The 21346-nt window shown below is 41.8% G+C and overlaps 1 protein-coding gene across 2 annotated transcripts; it reads right to left on the bottom strand.

The window, feature by feature from the left end:
- Nucleotides 1–1675: 1675 nt before the first annotated feature.
- Nucleotides 1676–20979, bottom strand: LOC132869845 (transmembrane protein 151A). 2 transcript variants are annotated; one of them, XR_009651142.1, is made up of 3 exons: nucleotides 20580–20979; nucleotides 4685–6951; nucleotides 1676–4593 (listed from the first exon to the last, which is right to left on the bottom strand). XR_009651142.1 is itself a non-coding variant. In XM_060903653.1 (2 exons), the coding sequence occupies exons 1-2, from the start codon at nucleotides 20634–20636 to the stop codon at nucleotides 5167–5169; spliced, it is 1842 nt and encodes a 613-aa protein (XP_060759636.1). In that variant the 5' UTR covers nucleotides 20637–20979; the 3' UTR covers nucleotides 1676–5166. The 2 variants fall into 2 exon arrangements, 1 of the variants encoding a protein (XP_060759636.1); XM_060903653.1 differs by having other exon boundaries at nucleotides 1676–6951.
- Nucleotides 20980–21346: the final 367 nt, after the last annotated feature.

Here is a 21346-nt window from a genome sequence, read left to right on the forward strand (position 1 = left end):
TCTTCTTCCCCCAGACAGCCTGGTGTAGGAAGTTCTGCAAGCTTCTATTATTTGCATGGTTATTCTTGTAAGATGATTGATCCTATTTAGTTGTCTGTATGACTTGTTTATTAAACCATAGGTTGGTACATTAGTGCAATCAAGATGGACTTACCTTATGACTTCTTACCATTATTATCAGTCAGGACATCCAAGTGTGGAGCAGGAGTGTTCATTTGGGCATGAAGCGGTAGAAAGAGGCTTACTGAGGCTTGAAGCTGTTGACAGTAAATACCAAAACAATGTAGTGGCCATTCCCTGCAACACACTGTTTGGATTTGTTCTTCTTCCCTCACTTATTTTAATACCTGAAATGACCACACGGTGGCTCAATAACAAGATGGGGAAGGACTTGGTGATTTGTTTACACATTTACACAAGAAGGTACAGATGACATGAAAATGTGATCTCTACTTTCACTCACACCAGCATCTGGATATATCCAGCTAAGCCCAATCACATGCTACTATAACTTACCTTCATGTTACTTCCTTAAAGTTGTACTGCCTTTCAGGTTTTTCAAGTGTAGGTCATAAAAATAATTTTCCCTGACACCCAATTACTTTTGTTTAGTGGACTGAAAGCTACTGAATTCGAATCAGAGACTTCCAATTTTATCAGTTTTTTTTTTTAAATAGAACAATTAGTGAATTTAGGGCCACATGGCCCTAAATTCTCCTCTATGTTTTCTTGCTTCACCATGACGCAAAACAAGATACTACATCATGCATCACATGGTGGGCTTTCCCTGTTCACACAAGGCATTGTGAGATACAAATTTGAAACATTTCACCCAAATGAGGATGGGTTCCCTTTTGAGTCTGGTTCCTCTCGAGGTTTCTTCCTCATGTCATCTGAGGGAGTTTTTCCTTGCCACTGTCGCCACAGGCTTGCTCATTGGGGATACATTAGGGATAAAATTAGCTCATGTTAAAGTCATTAAAATTCTGTAAAGCCGCTTTGCAACAATGTCTATTGTCAAAAGTGCTATAAAAATAAACTTGACTTGAAACAGGAGAGGGAAATGGAGGACGCGAGTGTGCGAATGAAACGTGAAAGACCGACTACAGTAACGGAAAGCGAGAAGAAAAGACGTTATGTTGTGAAGAAAAGGAAACGCAGAACCAAACTAATAATATTGGCGGTCAGCGAGCACCTCGGTGTGATCAGCTGTTCGTTTAGCGACAAAATGATGTAACTGTCAGTGCACGGTCAAAGGTAAACCTGCGCATGCGCACACAGACTTCCTTTGACTGCCTGAAGCAAGTGATTTCATGCACACTATTTGCTAGGGAGTTCCCTCAAATTAAATAACTTCCCAGCCACAGAATGGCCTGGGTTTTTTAAAGATATTACAGAAATAAACATATCACAATGACCAAATTTCAGAGGGAACTAAATTTCACTGATTATATGACATTGAAAGGCCGTCTACTTTTAATGTAGTAATGGCAGGTATATACTGTACACTATTTAGATTTTCACAGTTTCACACTTGGTCATACCACGTCAACAAATCATGGAACTACTGGATTACCCCTCTATGAAAATTGAAATAAGTAATCATGACATAAGGCAGGTAGTTTAAATCAAGCAGTATGATTTTATTATAGCATAAATAATGTCATAATGTCATTATCGGTTATCATCATCATTATCATCATCATCATTTCCCTGACTGATACCTATCAAATCTTTGCTACAATAGAACAATTTGCATCACTGTATGATGTTTGAGGTTTTAAAGTAGCTATTCACTTGCTATTTGAGTTTAGTTACTTTAAAGGGATACTGTATAGCTTATCCATTCATTCCAGATGAATCCTACTGCACAATCACTAACAGTGTAAAACAAACAACAACGACAACAAAAACACATTCTCCCAGAGTGAAAACTTTTGTTTCTGCTGGACTACGCACAGTTTTGGAAGCAACTGAAGCTGTTCGATTTACTGCTTCAATGTTTTGTTTCCCCCTGTAAGCCTTGAAATGGAATAGAAATTGAACATCTTCACACAGTTCTTTTAAACATCTACATACATAAACACACACTGTTTCCTGACTCTTGCATATCAACTTCACAAACACACAACAATCAGCTGTTGCCTGCACTGGAATGTTAAGTAGTCAACTCAAGTTTAGTTAAGTCTAGACTTGTAAAGTGTGGCTGTAGTTTAAAGCCTTTACATGTGTGGAGTAAAATGTCTCATCTAAATGCTTGTGACATACCTTCTCACTGTGATTTCTCATTAAAACATCAATGGTAGTCAACATTCACGATGTAACACAGAACATTCTGACAAGACTGCCTGAACATTTTTTCCCTCTTTTGATTTTCTCCAAACATGGTGTCCTATGAGTGCCACTAGGAAGTCTGCCTAGTCTACATGTTTTAAAAATGACAGCATATCCATTCACATGACTAACTCAATGAGTGGATGTATTTGAACATCTAGCTATCAGTGGAGTGAGAAAACTTGAGAAACTTGTGAAACTGCCAAATATTTAACAGTTATTCCACGAAATCGAGTCGTACGAGCTGATAGCCGATGAAGCGCATAGCACCGAGTTGGCTATAAGCCATGTATGACGAGATTGAGTAGAATAACTGTTTTATTCTATCCACATTCACTGGATTTTGAGAAACAGAGCATTTTTATTTTTTGCAAATTTGATAAATAAAAATTTTATACGGGCGGCACAGTGGTGTAGTGGTTAGCACTGTCGCCTCACAGCTAGAAGGTCTGGGTTCGAGCCCCGTGGCCGGCGAGGGCCTTTCTGTGTGGAGTTTGCATGTTCTCCCCGTGGGTTTCCTCCGGGTGCTCCGGTTTCCCCCACAGTCCAAAGACATGCAGGTTAGGTTAACTGGTGACTCTAAATTGACCGTAGGTGTGAATATGAGTGTGAATGGTTGTCTATGTGTCAGCCCTGTGATGACCTGGTGACTTGTCCAGGGTGTACCCCGCCTTTCGCCCGTAGTCAGCTGGGATAGGCTCCAGCTTGCCTGCGACCCTGTAGAACAGGATAAAGCGGCTAGAGATAATGAGATGAGAAAACTTTATACAAAATGTCTGACAAAATCATTTCTGCTTAGAATGTAAACAAACTGGAGAAATGACAGTAGCAATTTGTGAAAAATTTTATAATAATAATTCTTGAAAAATAAAAAAGATACATTCTTACCATCAAATGCTTTTATTCCATATTTTTTGTTGTTTTATTTTTATTTTCGGGGGTTTTCTTCTTCAGGCTTTTTTGGCGGTTGGCAAACCAACTTAAAGGTACGTTACCGCCACCAACTGGGCTGGAGTGTGGAACAGGAAATATTGGGGAAAAGGGAAAAAAATTATTTTAGCTATTTCTGTTTCTTTTGACCTGCGATGATCTGGAGACTTGTCCAGGGTGTACTCCACCTCTCACCCATAGTCAGCTGGGATAGGCTCCAGCTTGACCGTGACCCTGCATAGGATAAGCAGTTATGGATAATGGATGGATGTTTCTTTTGAATACTTGATGATAATTTTGGGGTTTTGTTTTCGAGTAGAGTTTTTATTTTGTCATCAGTTGGTTCAGCAACACGCTCCGCCATTTTGTTTTTCTCTACTTACGGTATATGAGCTGATATCCTAGTAGCAGAGTAGCCAATCAGAGCGCACGACTGCTCATATCCAGTGAATGCGGATAGAATAATTTTGCTTATCCTATGATAAACAACAGAGCTTGAGAAGTGGCATATTGCAACTGTAGTATTGGTCTGAGTTCGATAAGCACTAAATACAGAAATATACATACGAACATAAAAAACACTCAAAACAAATATAGCATGTATGACTGAGTGACTGGAAATATGGCTTTATGAGCATTTGTGCAAAAATAAAAAAATTGTTTGGGAAAAGTGTGTCCTATATACAAAATGGGTATCGACTGTGGCCACTGATATGTACGATTATTAGCAATCAGTGAGTGTTTCTTGGCACACTAACCATTTTCATTAATGATTAGCTGGTTCATGCTCGTGTGTCACAATATGAGAGACAAATACAGAGACTATGATGGAAGGCAATGTGTTGTATGGTTGCACCATAAAACAAGGTGTCTACGTGAGGCATAGTAGCTGAGCAAAGCACTTCATGAGGCAAAACTGGTGATACACTACAGAACAAATAAATTTACTAATATAGCAAATGTACCCAAAACATAATGTGCTTCACTTTAACAAAGTGATGTAATAAAGCTTCCAGTATAGAGAACACTCTACACATTATTATGCTTCTTATATCAACTAAGTACTGGACCATTTAATGTCCAGAATATAACTGTCTTATTTTAAAGAAGAAGTCATGGTCCAAACTGTACAACAGAGATGAACCACTCCTTCCTAAAGGAGCCAAAGCTCCAAAACATGTTCAAAAGATCACTACCTCCCAAAATCAACTTGCTCTGAACAAGCCTAAGCAAACAGCATGCAAAGCTAGAGAAGGTGAGGGTGCTAAGACCAGACTAAGCTGGATAGGTAGATGGAGGTCAGAAAACAGGGTTATGGTGCTTCCATTGCTGAAAAATGGAAAACACGGTCATTGCAAGTCTGTTGTTAGCACATTGGCTGAGGTAACGTTAAGTTACATGCACAAGTGGGGTGTCTTACAGAAGACTGTGATCCATTTGGGTTCCAAGGCTGCAGTTATGGCGATTCTGTTGCACCTGAAGATTATACAGTATGTCTGTTATTGTAGTTACATGATCCTGGAAAACCAGAAATAGAAATGATTGTAGCATGATCTATGACTTCTTTGATGTATTTACTTTGGAAAATGTACAGAGAGATTTTATTTATTTGTTTCTTTCTTTCTTTCTTGGTCTTCATCCTTCTGTAATATACTTCCTTTTGGAATATGACAAATGAAGAAAGAACCTCGAGTATCCGTCATTTATTTTACCTGACTTCTCTCAATCTTGCATAGATATAATGAGTCATATTTTCCAATCTACTTTACATAGCTTTCCTACATGACAATCAAGGCTATAAGCTCCTACTGTCCTTTATCCCTCATTTGTAAAACAGTGCTACTGCTATCTTTATATAGTTATCCTCCCTTTTTCTACTTTTTGGCGAGTCGTTCCTGTTGTTTAAGAGATGTCCTCTCCTGAGTGACAACTCTCCTCTCCATGCACTATTAACACGGGGAAGAAAAAAGCATCCTGATATGCAGGAGGTCGATCCCTTTCACCCTCTCTCCCTTCCTCTCTGTTGCTATCTTCTGGCTGCTCTGCTTCTGCTTCTTGTCTTTCTCTCTCCACCTCCCCAGCCTCCTCATTTCCCTCTCCTTCTTCCTCCTCCCCTTCTCCCTCTAGCACCCCTCTGCTCTCCTCATCCTGTCTTGAGCCCAAACCAAGAAACCCTCCACCTCCACCTCCTGCACCACTCCCCTCCTCTCCTCTTCCTCCTAGACCTCCACCCACACTGCGGGAATGGAACAGAGATGTGGGACGTGTGGCTTGGAGACGACCCAATGAAAAACCACTCCTGCTCAGAACAAGCCTGCCTGGACCTCCAGCAACACCTCCTGCTCCGCTAGCCCTCATCCCAGCGACAGTACCAGTCAGCAAGGCAGCTGTTGGTCCTCTCAGCCTGGAAGGGAGTGACATGCTGCTAGTAGATCGGCGACAGCGAGGGCAACTCTGGAGCAGGTAGGCTGAGGCAAAGGCCACAGGCAACGTAGGACCTCCCATATTGGAGTTTGCCCCAGCCGGAGGGGGGTTAGTGCCTTGGTTACCATCTGAGCCAGGATCCATCAGCAGTGCTTCAGAATAGCTGGGAACCATCTGCTGATTGCAGCGAATGTGCCACTCAAGTTCCGTCATGTCAACAGTGTTAACCCGGGAAATGGCACGGTAGCTCGATCCCATGCCTCCTCCTCCAGGTCCATTTACATTCTCATTGATCCCTCCATTCTCGCTTCCATCTCCTCTGCTGCTGTCATCTTCATCACCAAACAGCTTTTCTACATGGTAATGCACATATGCGGTGCGATATTCTGCCACAACCCGAAGCGGCCATGACAGCAGCAAAGCTGAGGCAAGCCAGAACACCCTCCGGCGTGCGTACCAGGGCTGCCGTGCAGGGTCAGGGAAGGCCAGCATATGTTCACGGAAGTCTACATTTTTCAGGTGCATTCCCTCCCGTGCCTCCATGTAGTCATCTAGGCCTTCGTTTTCCCCAAAGAACCGTGCACGTTGTGTGAGGTAGGCAGCCTCTGCTCGGGCACTGGAGAAACTAAAGCATTTTGTAAAGCGTAGACGTACTGCCGGATGCTCCATGAGGCCCCTTAGCTCCTTTGAGACATCTTTTACACCCAGCCTGGCATAGTCAAACTCTGAACTCGATGCATGCGTGTTGACCCTTTCATGGTACACCTGTGTGGTGGTATAAGCATCTCCATTGCGGTAGCGTGTTACCTGTCTGGTCCTACGCACATAATGGTAGCTGATGGCCTTCCACCAGATGCATGGCGTAGCCTGCTGAAGTCTCTGCACACGCTCGTACACTTCCGCAACCTCTGCTTGAGCCAGCATAGCAGTCTTGGAGTAGCAGTGCCAGCACTCCACCAAGTAGACCACATATAGCATGGCCAGAAAGGCCAAGGGAATGTAGACATAGCCGCTTGAGCAAGGGCTGTCCAGAGCCAACTCGTCAGGGCTGTAGGTGTTAATAGCAGCTGAAGTTGTAGACTGCTCTTCATTTTCCAATACCGTAGCTGCAAGCTCTACGGGGACTGTGAGGACGGGAACCTTGCATAATCCACACCAGGTCAGCGTGCCAAAACATCCATACATAAGTAGCGTGAGAAGAAGACACTTCCAATGTGATTCCCGACACAGAGAGCTAGCCAGGGACTGCTTCACTGGACGCTGCTGTAGAAGAGAAGAAAGGGATGGAAAGACAAGAGAAAAGCATTTAACATCTCGTTATGGTCTAGAGGAACAGACATCTCAGTAAAAACATTTTTGGGTCTATTAATGTACACTATAGCACACACACATGCAGATGGGGAGGAGCTGGTGATGGGGTGAGATCAGCCTTTTAATATCCACAGTGCCCTTTTGCTGCTTCTTTCTTTCTTTTCTTTTTGCAGAGGTCCTTATCAACAGAAGTTTCAATTAGTAGTTAATTAATGAGCTTGATATAATTTAAACAACACAGGCTGCTGGATTTCTAGTGACACATAATCTCAAGAATTAACTCTACTATTAGAATGATTTGAGTCCATAAAAGTACCAGACAGTCAAGTAATCTGAGGTTGTTGATGAGGTAGAATACTTCCTTTTAACCTAATGCATGAATGTTTTTGAAGTTTTGCTTCATTTCGAATACCGACTGACAGGAAGGATTTGGGTTGATGAAGCTGCTTCTTTATCAGCATGAAAAGGTGCCTTTAATCAGAATCTAAGGTAGTTTCTTATTTATCCCTTAAATTAGGCTAAGCCGGTGAGGCCAGTAATACATTTCCCGTGCCAGCAAGCGACAGCACTTTCTCTTGCCACCCAGTATCATGGTCAGTAAAAGTGTCACTCTGATTCCACAGGGAGGAAGACATAGGGTTCATGTGCTCTGCCATAGTCTCTGACTTACACAGTCACATCTGCTAGAGGATCTGCAGCAGAACACCGTGAGGGAAAAAAAATGAAAATTTGGCAATCAATTATTTACAGCTTGTGCGTCTAAAATTTCTGAAGCTCGCCATCCTGCTATTTAAAAACAGAATGCAGCCATTTGAGCTATAAATAGCAAATGAACAGTAATGCATAATTTTCAGCAAAATCAAATAATTAACCTGGCTTGTCCAGTCCCAACTGTATATAATACTGCATTTTCCTTTATTAAAACCTACCAGTTAAGTCGGCTATCTTTTTACAGAAACACAATCTTTATTGGCAGCCAGTCAGCTATCTAAGCTTTCAAATGATATTATTTTAGCTCCAAGATTCTCGGCAATTTCATGATCTCACCAGAAAGGCAATAAGAGGATAGCTAAAATGTTTCAGGAAGGGATATGATTACATTTGGAAAGCTATACTGTGAAGAGTAAAGGCATGCATGCTTGGTCTTGAGCAGAGTGAAGCCATGAGAAACCAGAAACCACAAACTTAAAGCCAATGTAATCATCATTCAGTATTCACAACTGTATTTTATCCAATATCTTTAGAGATATACTGGTTACTTCAAGTATGATGTAGCTCTGTTATAGTGTGGTGTCTGTTTAAGTAACGTCTCGCTAACATCAGTGAAAGCACTACAGCAAGAGAATGATATATTTGTAATCATATTGAACACAGGGTGGCACAGTGGTGTAGTGGTTAGCACTGTCGCCTCCCAGCAAGAAGGGTCCGGGTTCAAGCCCAGTGGCCGATGGGGCCCTTTCTGTGTGGAGTTTGCATGTTCTCCCCGTGTCTGCATGGGTTTCCTCTGGGTGCTCCGGTTTCCTCCACAGTCCAAAGATATGCAGGTTAGGTTAATTGGTGGATCTAAACTGACCGTAGGTGTGAATGTGAGTTGTGTGTCTCTACGTGTCAGCAGCCCTGCGATGATTTGGCGGCTTGTCCAGGGTGTACCCCGCCTCTCGCCCATAGTCAGCTGGGATAGGCTCTAGCTTGTCTGCGACCCTGCACAGGATAAGCGGTTACGGATAATGAATGAATGGATGGATGGATACTGAACACAAACAATCACAGATCAACAAAAGTGAGAGAGTAGATGACAAAGAAAGGCTATATCCCAATAGTCTGTCCTGTCCTAACCACTTTTCCCTACACATTCTTACTGTTCTGTTTTATGGCCATATAAATTTAGACAACGTGGTAAAAAATATGACATTACCAAAGTTGGAATTGAAATAAAAAAAAGAATATACAGTGGTGCTTGAAAGTTTGTGAACCCTTTAGAATTTTCTATATTTCTGCATAAATATGACCTAAAACATCATCAGATTTTCACACAAGTCCTAAAAGTAGATAAAGAGAACCCAGTTAAACAAATGAGACAAAAATATTATACTTGGTCATTTATTTATTGAGGAAAATGATCCAATATTACATATCTGTGAGTGGTAAAAGTACATGAACCTCAAGGATTAGCAGTTCATTTGAAAGTGAAATTCGAGTCAGGTGTTTTCAATCAATGGGATAACAATCAGGTGTGAGTGGGCACCCTGTTTTATTTAAAGAACAGGGATCTATCAAAGTCTGATCTTCACAACACGTGTGTGGAAGTGTATCATGGCACGAACAAAGGAGATTTCTGGGGACCTCAGAAAAAGCATTGTTGCAAAACCATCTCTAAAGAGTTTGGACTCCACCAATCCACAGTCAGACAGATTGTGTACAAATGGAGGAAATTCAAGACCATTGTTATCCTCCCCAGGAGTGATTGATCAACAAAGATCACTCCAAGAGCAAGGCGTGTAATAGTCAGCGAGGTCACAAAGGACCCAAGGGTAACTTCTAAGCAACTGAAGGCCCCTCTCACATTGGCTAATGTTAATGTTCATGAGCCCACCATCAGGAGAACACTGAGGGTTGCAAGGAAAAAGCCACTGCTCTCCAAAAAGAACATTGCTGCTTGTCTGCAGTTTGCTAAAGGTCACGTGGACAAGCCAGAAGGCTATTGGAAAAATGTTTTGTGGACGGATGAGACCAAAGTAGAATTTTTTGGTTTAAATGAGAAGCGTTATGTTTGGAGAAAGGAAAACACTGCATTCCAGCATAAGAACCTTATCCCATCTGTGAAACATGGTGGTGGTAGTATCATGGTTTGGGCCTGTTTTGCTGCATCTGGGCCAGGATGGCTTGCCATCATTGATGGAACAATGAATTCTGAATGATACCAGCAAACTCTTAAGGAAAATATCAGGACATCTGTCCATGAACTGAATCTCAAGAGAAGGTGGGTCATGCAGCAAGACAACGACCCTGAACACGCGTCGTTCTACCAAAGAATGGTTAAAGAAGAATAAAGTTAATGATTTGGAATGGCCAAGTCAAAGTCCTGACTTTAATCCAATTGAAATGTTGTGGAAGGACCTGAAGCGAGCAGTTCATGTGAGGAAACCCACCAACATAGTTGAAGCTGTTCTGTACAGAGGAATGGGCTAAAATTCCTCCAAGCCGGTGTGCAGGACTGATCAACAGTTACCGGAAACATTTAGCTGCAGTTATTGCTGCACAAGAGGGTCACACCAGATACTGAAAGCAAAGGTTCACATACTTTTGCCACTCACAGATATGTAATATTGGATCATTTTCCTCAATAAATAAATGACCAAGTATAATATTTTTGTTTCATTTGTTTAACTGCATTCTCTTTATCTCATTTTAGAACTTGTGTGAAAATCTGATGATTTTTTTTGTCATATTTATGCAGAAATATAGAAAATTCTAAAGGGTTCACAAACTTTCAAGCACCATTGTAGGCTACAAGTCACAAAATGAAACAAAATGATTCTCACATTGAGAATGATTGCTCAGGCTCGCCTTCCTGTCCACTCATGGTTATCAATTATTGTATGAAAGTAATTGTTAAATTTATGCCAGATAGGCATATTAGGCCTACAAATCTACTACTGTAAATACACTCACCGGCCACTTTAATAGTAACTTGTTCTTAATTCTAAGATTCCTGTTCTTGGCTGCAGGAGTGGAACCCAGTGTGGTCTCCTGCTGTTGCATGCTGAGATGCTTTTCTGCTCACCACGGTTGTAAATAGTGATTATATGACTTATTATATCCTTCCTGGCAGCTCGAACCAATCTGGCCATTTTCCTTTGACCTCTCTTATCAATAAGGCCTTTCCACCTACAGAACTGTCACTCACTCAATGTTTTTTTTGTTTTTCGCACCATTCTGTGTAAATTCCCGAGACTGTTGTGTGTGAAAACCCCAGGAGATCAGCAGTTTCTGAAATACTCAAATCAACCCTTCTGGCACCAACACCCATGCCACAGTGAAAGTCACAGAGATCACAAATGTTCCCATTCTGACGTTTGAAGTGAACATTAATTGAAGCTCTTGCCTTGTATCGGTATCAGTGCTGCTGTCAAGGGATTGGCTGATTAGATAACTGCATAAAACAGCAAGTGTGTGAGTGCCCGTCTTATTGTTTGCGTTGTTTTGTTTTCTCCAAAAAACTTATTTTAATTTACATTTAAAGAGGTACATTAACAATTTTCACACAAAAATATCAACACAATAAAGAGCAACTTTATACATGTCAAAGGAGACCCAGTCCATTCTTTAGGAGTTCTTTTCGAGATCAGATGAATCACATTCATTTAAAATATTGAGGTTTTTGTGGCTTTTTTGTTCTTCACATCTTTGATCAAGGTGCCATATTCAACCATAAACCAAACAAAGCATGGCACAAAATATAAAATATATCACATCAAATATATCCATCCATTATCTGTAGCCACTTATCCTGTTCTACAGGGTCGCAGGCAAGCTGGAGCCTATCCCAGCTGACTATGGGTGAGAGGCGGGGTACATCCTGGACAAGTCGCCAGGTCATTGCAGGGCTGACACATAGACACAGACAACCATTCATACTCACATTCACACCTACAGTCAATTTAGAACCACCAATTAGCGTAACCTGCATGTCTTTGGACTCTGAGGGAAACCGGAGCACTTGGAAGAAACCCACGCAGACACAGGGAGAACATGCAAACTCCACAAAGAAAGGCCCTCACCGGCCACTGGGCTCAAACCCAGGACCTTCTTGCTGTGAGGCGACAGTGCTAACCACTACACTACCATGCCTGCCTCACATTAACCTCTATATTAGTACCCATTTTTCTATTTATAAAAGTTTTGCATATCTGTCCAAAAATAAATATGAATGACCACAGTGGAGAAAATGTACTGGGGAAAAAAATTGTTTCTCTGTCTAAATCGCAAAAAAAAAAAAAAAAAACACAAGGATAGTCTGTATTTAATTTGAACCTTCCCAGTGTTTCTTTAACAGCATGAATTTGATGTAAAATCTTGAAGGATAGTTTTCACTTCATTATTAGTACAATATTTATTTACAATACAAACCACTTTAAAATATCCATGATAGAAGACCAAAATGACTTTGTTGCAGGAGGCATAACACAGTCCAAAGCTTTTCTGATGTGTCTGTTACTGCACAGTTTATTCCCAATATCAATATCTCATCTTATCTCATTATCTCTAGCCACTTTATCCTGTTCTACAGGGTCGCAGGCAAGTTGGAGCCTATCCCAGCTGACTACGGGTGAAAGGCGGGGTACACCCTGGACAAGTCGCCAGGTCATCACAGGGCTGACACATAGACACAGACAACCATTCACACTCACATTCACACGTACGGTCAATTTAGAGTCACCAGTTAACCTAACCTGCATGTCTTTGGACTGTGGGGGAAACCGGAGCACCCAGAGGAAACCCACACAGACACGGGGAGAACATGCAAACTCCGCACAGAAAGGCCCTCGCCGGCCACGGGGCTCGAACCCGGACCTTCTTGCTGTGAGGCGACAGCACTAACCACTACACCACCGTGCCACCCCCCAATATCAATATCTCCTATAAAAATATGCTATGAATTAATAGTGTTACCTTCTTTCAGCTAACCATTTTTTAACAACTGAATAAGAGAACCCGTTTGTGTGAATGGTGTGCTGATGTGCATTACTTTAAACGCTGCTGCCTCAAGGAATTGTGGGATGGCATTCTCTCTCTTCCCTTCATAAAGGAGGGTCCAGTGTACCCTATGCTAAAGGACATATGAAAGGAAGCACCTTCCCTTAGCATTTAGACAGTCTAAACCACTCTTACCATGACTGCCACTTTCATACTTGCGGGTCATTTCAGTCAGTTAAGAACCTTCCTAAACAACAAAGACTACTGGAAAGCAGTTTGAGAATACAGCATAGTGACAAGTGTCCCAGGGAAATGCAGGTGCTCTGTCGGTATGTTTTGTCTTTTCCTTTGCAGTTTTTCCTCACATTTTCTCTTCAAATTGGTCAGCTGCTAATTCCCGCCCAGCAGTCGGCTCCCCCCATCATACAACATTTACCAACCACGAAAAGTGTGTGCTAATACATGCTTTCTCTGAGGCATGTAAAGACATGCCATCTGTTCAAACATCCGTTCAAACTACTGCTCATGTTACATCACAGGGCAGCGTAACACACTCCAAGGAAAGCACTATCTGCCCTCTTCTGCATACATGAGCTCACAGGCATTTACAATTGGCTAGTGTCATTGTGATTGACAGGGGAGAGAGAAACTAATGTCAACCCTATTACCCAGAGAAAACAGCCAATTATGTTCCCTTGGTTCCTATCCATGGACGGCAGTGGCATCATCAACGAAAGGGCAAATGCTTTTCTGTTGTGCCTCTTGGGAGCCCTTTCAGCAGTTTTAAACAGCAGGAAAAGACCCTTTTTCCTGTTTTTACGCTCTTGTGCTCTAACACCATCTGCCTCATCAACCACTGGACACCCTGACCCAATCACTGGTGGGGTGTCGCCCATAGAAAGACACTACATGTATATAATTACAACATATTTTCCAGTAGAAGCTATATACTCGTATAGGTGGTCATTTTCACAGCTCAAACTCAACAGAAAATAGGATACATTATCATGACTTAATAAAGGCCTTTTTTTTTTTGACAAAAGGCATAAAGTCTGCCTGCTCTGGACCATCGGTTGTGTTTGGTTTCACGCTCTCATCTTTGATTTTGTACTGCATGTGCTAAATTCAGCCAAAGGAGTGGTGAATGTAATTAAGATTTAAAAGCTCACTGAAGTTTCATAAATCAGCACCACTTTAATAAATGCTCATTTTAAAGCCAATATGTGTAAATTGGTGTAACAAACACTTAGCTTATTTCCCTGGACTAATAAGCCTTATTTGATTATATACCATGATAACACAGATACTGTAATTTGATGATCCTTTTCAATCATACAGGACACACAGCCCAATGATATGCTGCACCATCAAATGCTGAATAAAATTATTTCAAACACATTCAACATCAACTGACGTCTAGTGGCAAACAACTATCCATCCATCCATTATCTATAGCTGCTTATCCTGTTCTACAGGGTCGCAGGCAAGCTAGAGCCTATCCCAGCTGACTATGGACGAGAGGCGGGGTACACCCTGGACAAGTCGCCAGGTCATCACAGGGCTGACACAGAGACAAACAACCATTCGCACTCACATTGGCAAACAACTAAAATTAAGAAATAGAGCTATAATGTTGACATTTACTGTGATCTCTCAGTAGTGTTGTGTAGACGTGTGTTTGGGAGAGACAGACCAGAACAAAGTGTACTGACAGTGTAGATATGAAATAAACCCTTTTCCCTGGATGAGCTGACCTTCCCTGTAGTTTATCTTCCAACATGACAATAATGGGCTTCCAGTTTTGTGGGATTCCTGGCTCTATATAGCTATTGTCCAAAGATACTGTCACGTTCACTTTTACTCTGCCACACATGCTGTAAAGTTAATGTTACAGTAATGCAAACTGCTCTACACACTATTAAGTGGTGCAGTCTTCTCAGTTTCTACCACTGTCAAATCTCAAGATGCTGCATTCTGCAACTGTAATAGGACACAGAAGGTTAACTCAGCAATTAAGAACTCGCTCTGTGTGCGTGTGGTTGGGGGGGGATGGATCTGTTTTCTCCTCTCTTCCAGGTCTGGTGGTTTAACAGAAGTCATTTTCCAGTGATTAGTCTCTAACTAAAGTCTTAATGTAGTCCTATGAATTAGATAAATTAGTAAAGAGACAGTAATGTAGTATTCAGCAATACACAAGGGGTAAATACACATCTGATGTACTGAACGAACTCTTACAGTGTACAGCTGGACTCAAAGACTGTAGGTGTTATTTCAACACTGGAAATTTAGTATTTGCCGTGTACGACTTTACCAATGTCTGTCTGTCTGTCTGTCTGTCTGTCTGTCTGTCTGTCTATCTATCTATCTATCTATCTATCTATCTATCAGTGCATCTAGTGGTTTACACTAGTGAAAGACTTCAGTTAGACTACTAAAACTGCACCATTGGCAACATGAATTCAATTAAATTTGGGCAAATAAGGTTGGAGTGCACTAGCTCTTTAAATCTGCATGGCCAATGGCTGCAAATCCTCAGACAAATCCTACGAATCCACTGGGAACATCATGTGACCACTGAAAAATTACTTGAGAATGCAGATATGAAACCATTTAGCACGGAAGTGAGATGGCGACGATGGAAGATGATAAGCTACATTCTAAGACAAGATCAAAACAATCACAGCAACACAGTGATGACTTGGGCACCAGAGGGGAAAAGAGGGCGACCAAAAACAACCTGGAGGCATACAGTGGATAAAAAGAGAGGAGAAGCGGGATGGAGCTCATGGGACGAGGTGCGAATGACTGTGGCGGACAGGAAGAAGTGGAGGAACTCTGTGGAGGCCTTACAGTGGTGCTTGAAAGTTTGTGAACCCTTTAGAATTTTCTATATTTTTGCATAAATATGACCTAAAACATCATCAGATTTTCACACTAGTCCTAAAAGTAGATAAAGAGATCCCAGTTAAACAAATGAGACAAAAATATTATACTTGGTCATTTATTTATTAAGGAAAAAGATCCAATATTACATATCTGTGAGTGGCAAACGTATGTGACATATGTGCAACTAAATGTTTCCGGTAACTGTTGCTCAGTCCCGCACACCGGCTTGGAGGAATTTTAGCCCATTCCTCCGTACAGAACAGCTTCAACTCTGGGATGTTGGTGGGTTTCCTCACATGAACTGCTCACTTCAGGTCCTTCCACAACATTTCGATTAGATTAAGGTCAGGACTTTGACTTGGCCATTCCAAAACATTCACTTTATTCTTCTTTAACCATTCTTTGGTAGAACGACTTGTGTGCTTAGGGTCATTGTTGCTGCGTGACCCACCTTCTCTTGAGATTCAGTTCATTGACAGATGTCCTGACATTTTCCTTTAGAATTCGCTGGTATAATTCAGAATTCATTGTTCCATCAATGATGGCAAGCCGTCCTGGCCCAAATGCAGCAAAACAGGCCCAAACCATGATACTACCACCACCATGTTTCACAGATGGGATAAGGTTCTTATGCTGGAATGCAGTGTTTTCCTTTCTCCAAACATAACGCTTCTCATTTAAACCAAAAAGTTCTATTTTGGTCTCATCCGTCCACAAAACACTTTTCCAATAGCCTTCTGGCTTGTCCACATGATCTTTAGCAAACTGCAGACGAGCAGCAATGTTCTTTTTGGAGAGCAGTGGTTTTCTCCTTGCAACCCTGCCATGCACACCATTGGTGTTCAGTGTTCTCCTGATGGTGGACTCGAACATTAACATTAGCCAATGTGAGAGAGGCCTTAACTTGCTTAGAAGTTACCCTGGGGTCCTTTGTGACCTCGCCTACTATTACATGCCTTGCTCTTGGAGTGATCTTTGTTGGTCGACCACTCCTGGGGAGGATAACAATGGTCCTGAATTTCCTCCATTTGTACACAATTTGTCTGACTGTGGATTGGTGGAGTCCAAACTCTTTAGAGATGGTCTTGTTACCTTTTCCAGCCTGATGAGCATCAACAACGCTTTTTCTGAGGTCCTCAGAAATCTCCTTTGTTCATGATACACTTCCACAAACATGTGTTGTGAAGATCAGACTTTGATAGATCCCTGTTCTTTAAATAAAACAGGGTGCCCACTCACACCTGATTGTCATCCCATTGATTGAAAACACCTGACTCTAATTTCACCTTCAAATGAACTGCTAATTCTAGAGGTTCAAATACTTTTGCCACTCACATATATGTAATATTGGATCATTTTCCTCAATAAATAAATGACCAAGTATAATATTTTTGTCTCATTTGTTTAACTGGGTTCTCTTTGTCTACTTTAAGGACTTGTGTGAAAATCTGATGTTGTTTTAGGTCATATTTATGCAGAAATATAGAAAATTCTAAAGGGTTCACAAACTTTCAAGCACCACTGCATGTGCCACTTGGTGTGCAGAAGATAGGTAACAGGTAAATGGTAGCAAATAGTTCCATACCACTGCTGGGGGGGGGGGGGGGGGGGGGGGGAACAAAACAAAACTGCATGCTGAGTGCCCAACTGCTACACTCACCATCTACTTTATTAGGAATACCTGTATACCTGCACATCCATGCAGTTTTCTAATCAGCTAATCATGTGGTTTGAGCTGACAAGAAGTCTATAGTAACTCAATTACTCACTCTTTCCAACTGTGATGAACAGAAAAGTATCACAGAATGCACATCAGAACCTTTGTGGTGGATGGGCTATAAGAGCAGATCACCACATCAGGTTCCACTCCTGTCAAACAAAAACAAGAATCTGAGGTTAACATGTGCACAGACTCACCAAACCTGGACAGCCGAAGACTGGAAAAAAGACCAGGTGATTTTTTTTCTTTTAATTTTCCACTGTCCAGTCTCTGTGAGTCTGTGCCCATGATAGCCTCAGATTCCTGTTCTTGGTGGACAGGAGTGGAACCTGCTGTGGTCTTCAGCTGTTGTAGCCCATCCTTTTCAAGGTTTGATGTTTTGTGCATACCTAACTTTTTCTGCTCACCACATTTGTAAAGTGTGATTACATGAGTTCCGATATCCTTCCTGGCAGCTTGAACCAACTTGGTCATTTTTCTCTTCTTCCATGGCACTGTCACTCACTGAATATTTTTTTGCTTTTTGCACCATTCCGGGTAAACTTTTAGAGACTGTTGTGTGTGAAAATCCCAGGAGATGAGCAGTTCCTGAAATACTCAAACAAGCCCATCTGGCAGCAATCACTATGCCATGGTTAAAGTCACAGAGTGACTAGGAATTCCATTGAACTCATTGTCATGTTCATGAAACCATTTTGAGAAGACGTTTGCTTCGTGACATGGTGCATTATCATTCTGGAAATAGCCATTTAAAAAAGGTAAATTGTGGCCATGAAGGGATGCACATGGTCAACAACAATACTCAAATAGCCTGTGGCATTCAAATGACTGATTGGTATTAACTGGCACACAGTGTACCAAGAAAACATTCCCCACACCATTACACCACCTCCACCAGACTGTTGACACAAGGGAGGTTGGGTCCATGGATACTTGCTGTTGGTGCCAAATTCTGGCCCCACCATCTGTGTGCCTCGGCAGAAATCGAGGTTCATCAGACAAGGCTACATTTTTCCAGTCAACTTTGGTGAGCCTGTGTCCACTGAAGCCTCAGCTTTCTGTTCTCTAACAGAAGTGGAACCTGACGCGATCTCCTGCGGTTGTAGTCCATCTACCTCAAGATTCAATGTGTTGTGCAGTCTGAGATGCTTTTCTGCTCACCACAATTGTACAGAGTGGTTATCTGAGCTACTTTAGGCTTTCTGTCAGCTCAAACCAGTCTGGCCATTCTCCATTGCCCTCTTTCATCAAAAAAAGCATTTTCATCCACAGAACTGCTGCTCCTTGGATGTTTTTTCCTTTATTTTGCTATTCTGAGTAAACTCTAGAGACTATGACGTGTGAAAATCCCAGGAGATCAGCAGCTATAGTAATATTCAAACCAGCCTGTCTGGCACTAACAATCATGCAACAGTCAAAAATCACTGAGAACACATTTTTCCCCCATTCTGATTATTGATGTGAACATTACCTGAAGCTGCACTGTTGCAACATGATGGGCTGATTAGATAATTGCATGAATGAGTAGGTTTAGAGACATTCCTAATAAAATACTCTGTAAGAGTATTATTGAAATGAGATTGCTAATGTTTTGTAAAATCCAGTGAAACCTTTAAGGTGGTCAGGGGAACATGTTCTACTTACACTACAACAGACACTTGAACACCTCAAGAATTTAGTTACTGCTCATATTTAATTAGATATACCTAGACAAATAGTGATCAATTTCACGATTCTTGTGGCAGTGATTCTTAAACATGAAGCACTGTCAACGGGTCCATGATTTTTTTTTTAAATTACTGCAGTTACAACAGTGAAAATCACAGCTTACAGTTAGCTATCAAAGTTATTATATTTATTAATGATTTCTTAAAATTATCTTTAGCCTATTTGACTGGTCACTTGAATTGAATGGGTTTAATCCTGAATAAGTCAAAAACAAGTCAGCCTATAAAGAACATCATCTTTGACCAAACATGTTCTATTGGGGCGGCACGATGGTGTAGTGGTTAGCACTGTCGCCTCACAGCAAGAAGGTCCTGGGTTTGAGCCCAGCGGCCGGCGAGGGCATTTCTGTGTGGAGTTTGCATGTTCTCCCTGTTTCCTCCGGGTGCTCCGGTTTCCCCCACAGTCCAAAGACATGCAGGTTAGGCTAATTGCTGGCTCTAAATTGACCGTAGGTGTGAATGGTTGTTTGTCTCTATATGTCAGCCCTGTGATGACCTGGCGACTTGTCCAGGGTGTACCCCGCCTCTCGCCCATAGTCAGCTGGGATAGGCTCCAGCTTGCCTGCGACCCTGTAGAACAGGATAAAGCGGCTAGAGATGATGGATGGATGTTCTGTTGGTAGAAAGATGAGGAATAGAAAGCTCTATGGTTCTAATAAAAAGAGAGAAAGAATTATTGTACACATTACAGTAGGCTATAAATAATGTTCATGAAGTAATTATGTGCTGAGGGGGCTGTGGAATTTATTACAGCCGACAGTTAAAGGGGTCACTCCCTACAAGTTAGAGAACCTCTGCTCTGTGGCATTTTATACAGACAAAAAGGCAAACACCAAAACAGCAAAGTAACAAATTCATCTTGTAAATGTTTTTTATACGCTTATTGTGAAACATGCATGTAAAAATATAGATGCAGATTTCTGAGGTTACTCTACTCTTAAGAGCAAATGAGCCTCCAGGCAGGCCTGAATGAATCAGTAATGTGTTTTCAGACAGTAAATCCTGAAATGCTCACACTTGGGTTACATGAGGACTTTTATAATCGATTAAACCAGCAAGGTGGATTAGATTTGAACTGCCATTTAGTGGAAGTGAAGAAAGATTTTGTTGCTATGTCTTCAGAAAGGGGAAAAATTATAACCAAGAAACAAAAACAAACAAAAAAAACCCTACAAAACAGCAATGCTAATTCATCAGGGTCATCCGTTTCGGACCTGCAGCCCAAATTTATCATCAATACTTGACAAAACCATGGAAAACGATCAGAATGAAGGCAGTATGAGATAATGATGCTGATGCTGAATACACAGGCTATGGCAACGCATTTCCTCCTAACTGCAATGCAGGAGCGCGGTGAGGATGCTGAAGGGGACATGCATCATGAAGCAGTCCATCCCTGTGAGTCCAAACATCTCCAAGGGTTAATGGAGCTCAGTGGACTCTCTGTGACAATAACATCGCTTTGGCTGTTATTCATTCCTACCTAGCACCATCGCCAAATTAACATCGTAAGTTAAAAAATAAAATAAAATACCTCCCACAGATCTCACCTCTTCCCTGGCAGTCCCAGCCAGAATGGGCTCCTCTCCGTCCGCCGCGTCCTGCATTATTCCCGCTGAGTGCTCCAGCTGCAGCGGACCCTCCCTCAGGAGCAGCCCGCTTTAGGAGCGCTCCGCTCCGGCCACACTCACCCCATCCGCCGCCTCAGCATCTGCTTCAAGACAAACCGCACGAACCACCACTCGAACCTTAAATACTATTATATCGTCCTTCACACGACTCGTAAACGCAATTTCTCCAATCGTACCATTTTATCCGGTCTCTATTCTGCATCCCTTTATTTTATAAAGAGGATGTGGAGATCAAAGGAAAAGGCGAGATTAATCAATCAATCAATTCATTAAATAAGCTAAATTACTGAACTTTGATATTAAAAGAAAAAAAAACGCAGACTGGCTATCGAAGGACTACGATTAAAACCGACAATGCCCTATATTATTATTATTATTTCCCCTTTGCTGTGATGCTGTTCTCCTTGAGCACGTCATCAGAGGTCTCCCTCCACTCTCCTCCTGCCTACAGAGGAACAATAGACACATATGGGCTCCGTCCAAACCCATACACTACCCTAAGAAGGGTATTACCGATAAGGTATTCCGACATACTAATTAATACAACAGTAGGCGGTTTGAGACACAGCCAAGGAGACGTTCCTATAAATTAAATCCTTCTGTACGCACTGACGTCATCTACCTGCCACCATGATTCCTTTCTAATATACATGCTCAGCTAATGCCCAGAGCTGGTTTTAGTCCCC

This window comes from Neoarius graeffei, chromosome 1 (assembly GCF_027579695.1).
Source record: "Neoarius graeffei isolate fNeoGra1 chromosome 1, fNeoGra1.pri, whole genome shotgun sequence".
Taxonomy (NCBI): Eukaryota; Metazoa; Chordata; class Actinopteri; order Siluriformes; family Ariidae; genus Neoarius; species Neoarius graeffei.

Bases quoted from the DNA above. Each gene is read 5' to 3' on its own strand.
- LOC132869845 (XM_060903653.1), bottom strand. From the start codon at position 20,636: ATGCAGGACGCGGCGGACGGAGAGGAGCCCATTCTGGCTGGGACTGCC. The intron at 6,952-20,579 runs GTGAGATCTGTG...TCTCTTCTACAG, and splicing joins CTGGGACTGCCAGGGAAGAG to CAGCGTCCAGTGAAGCAGTC.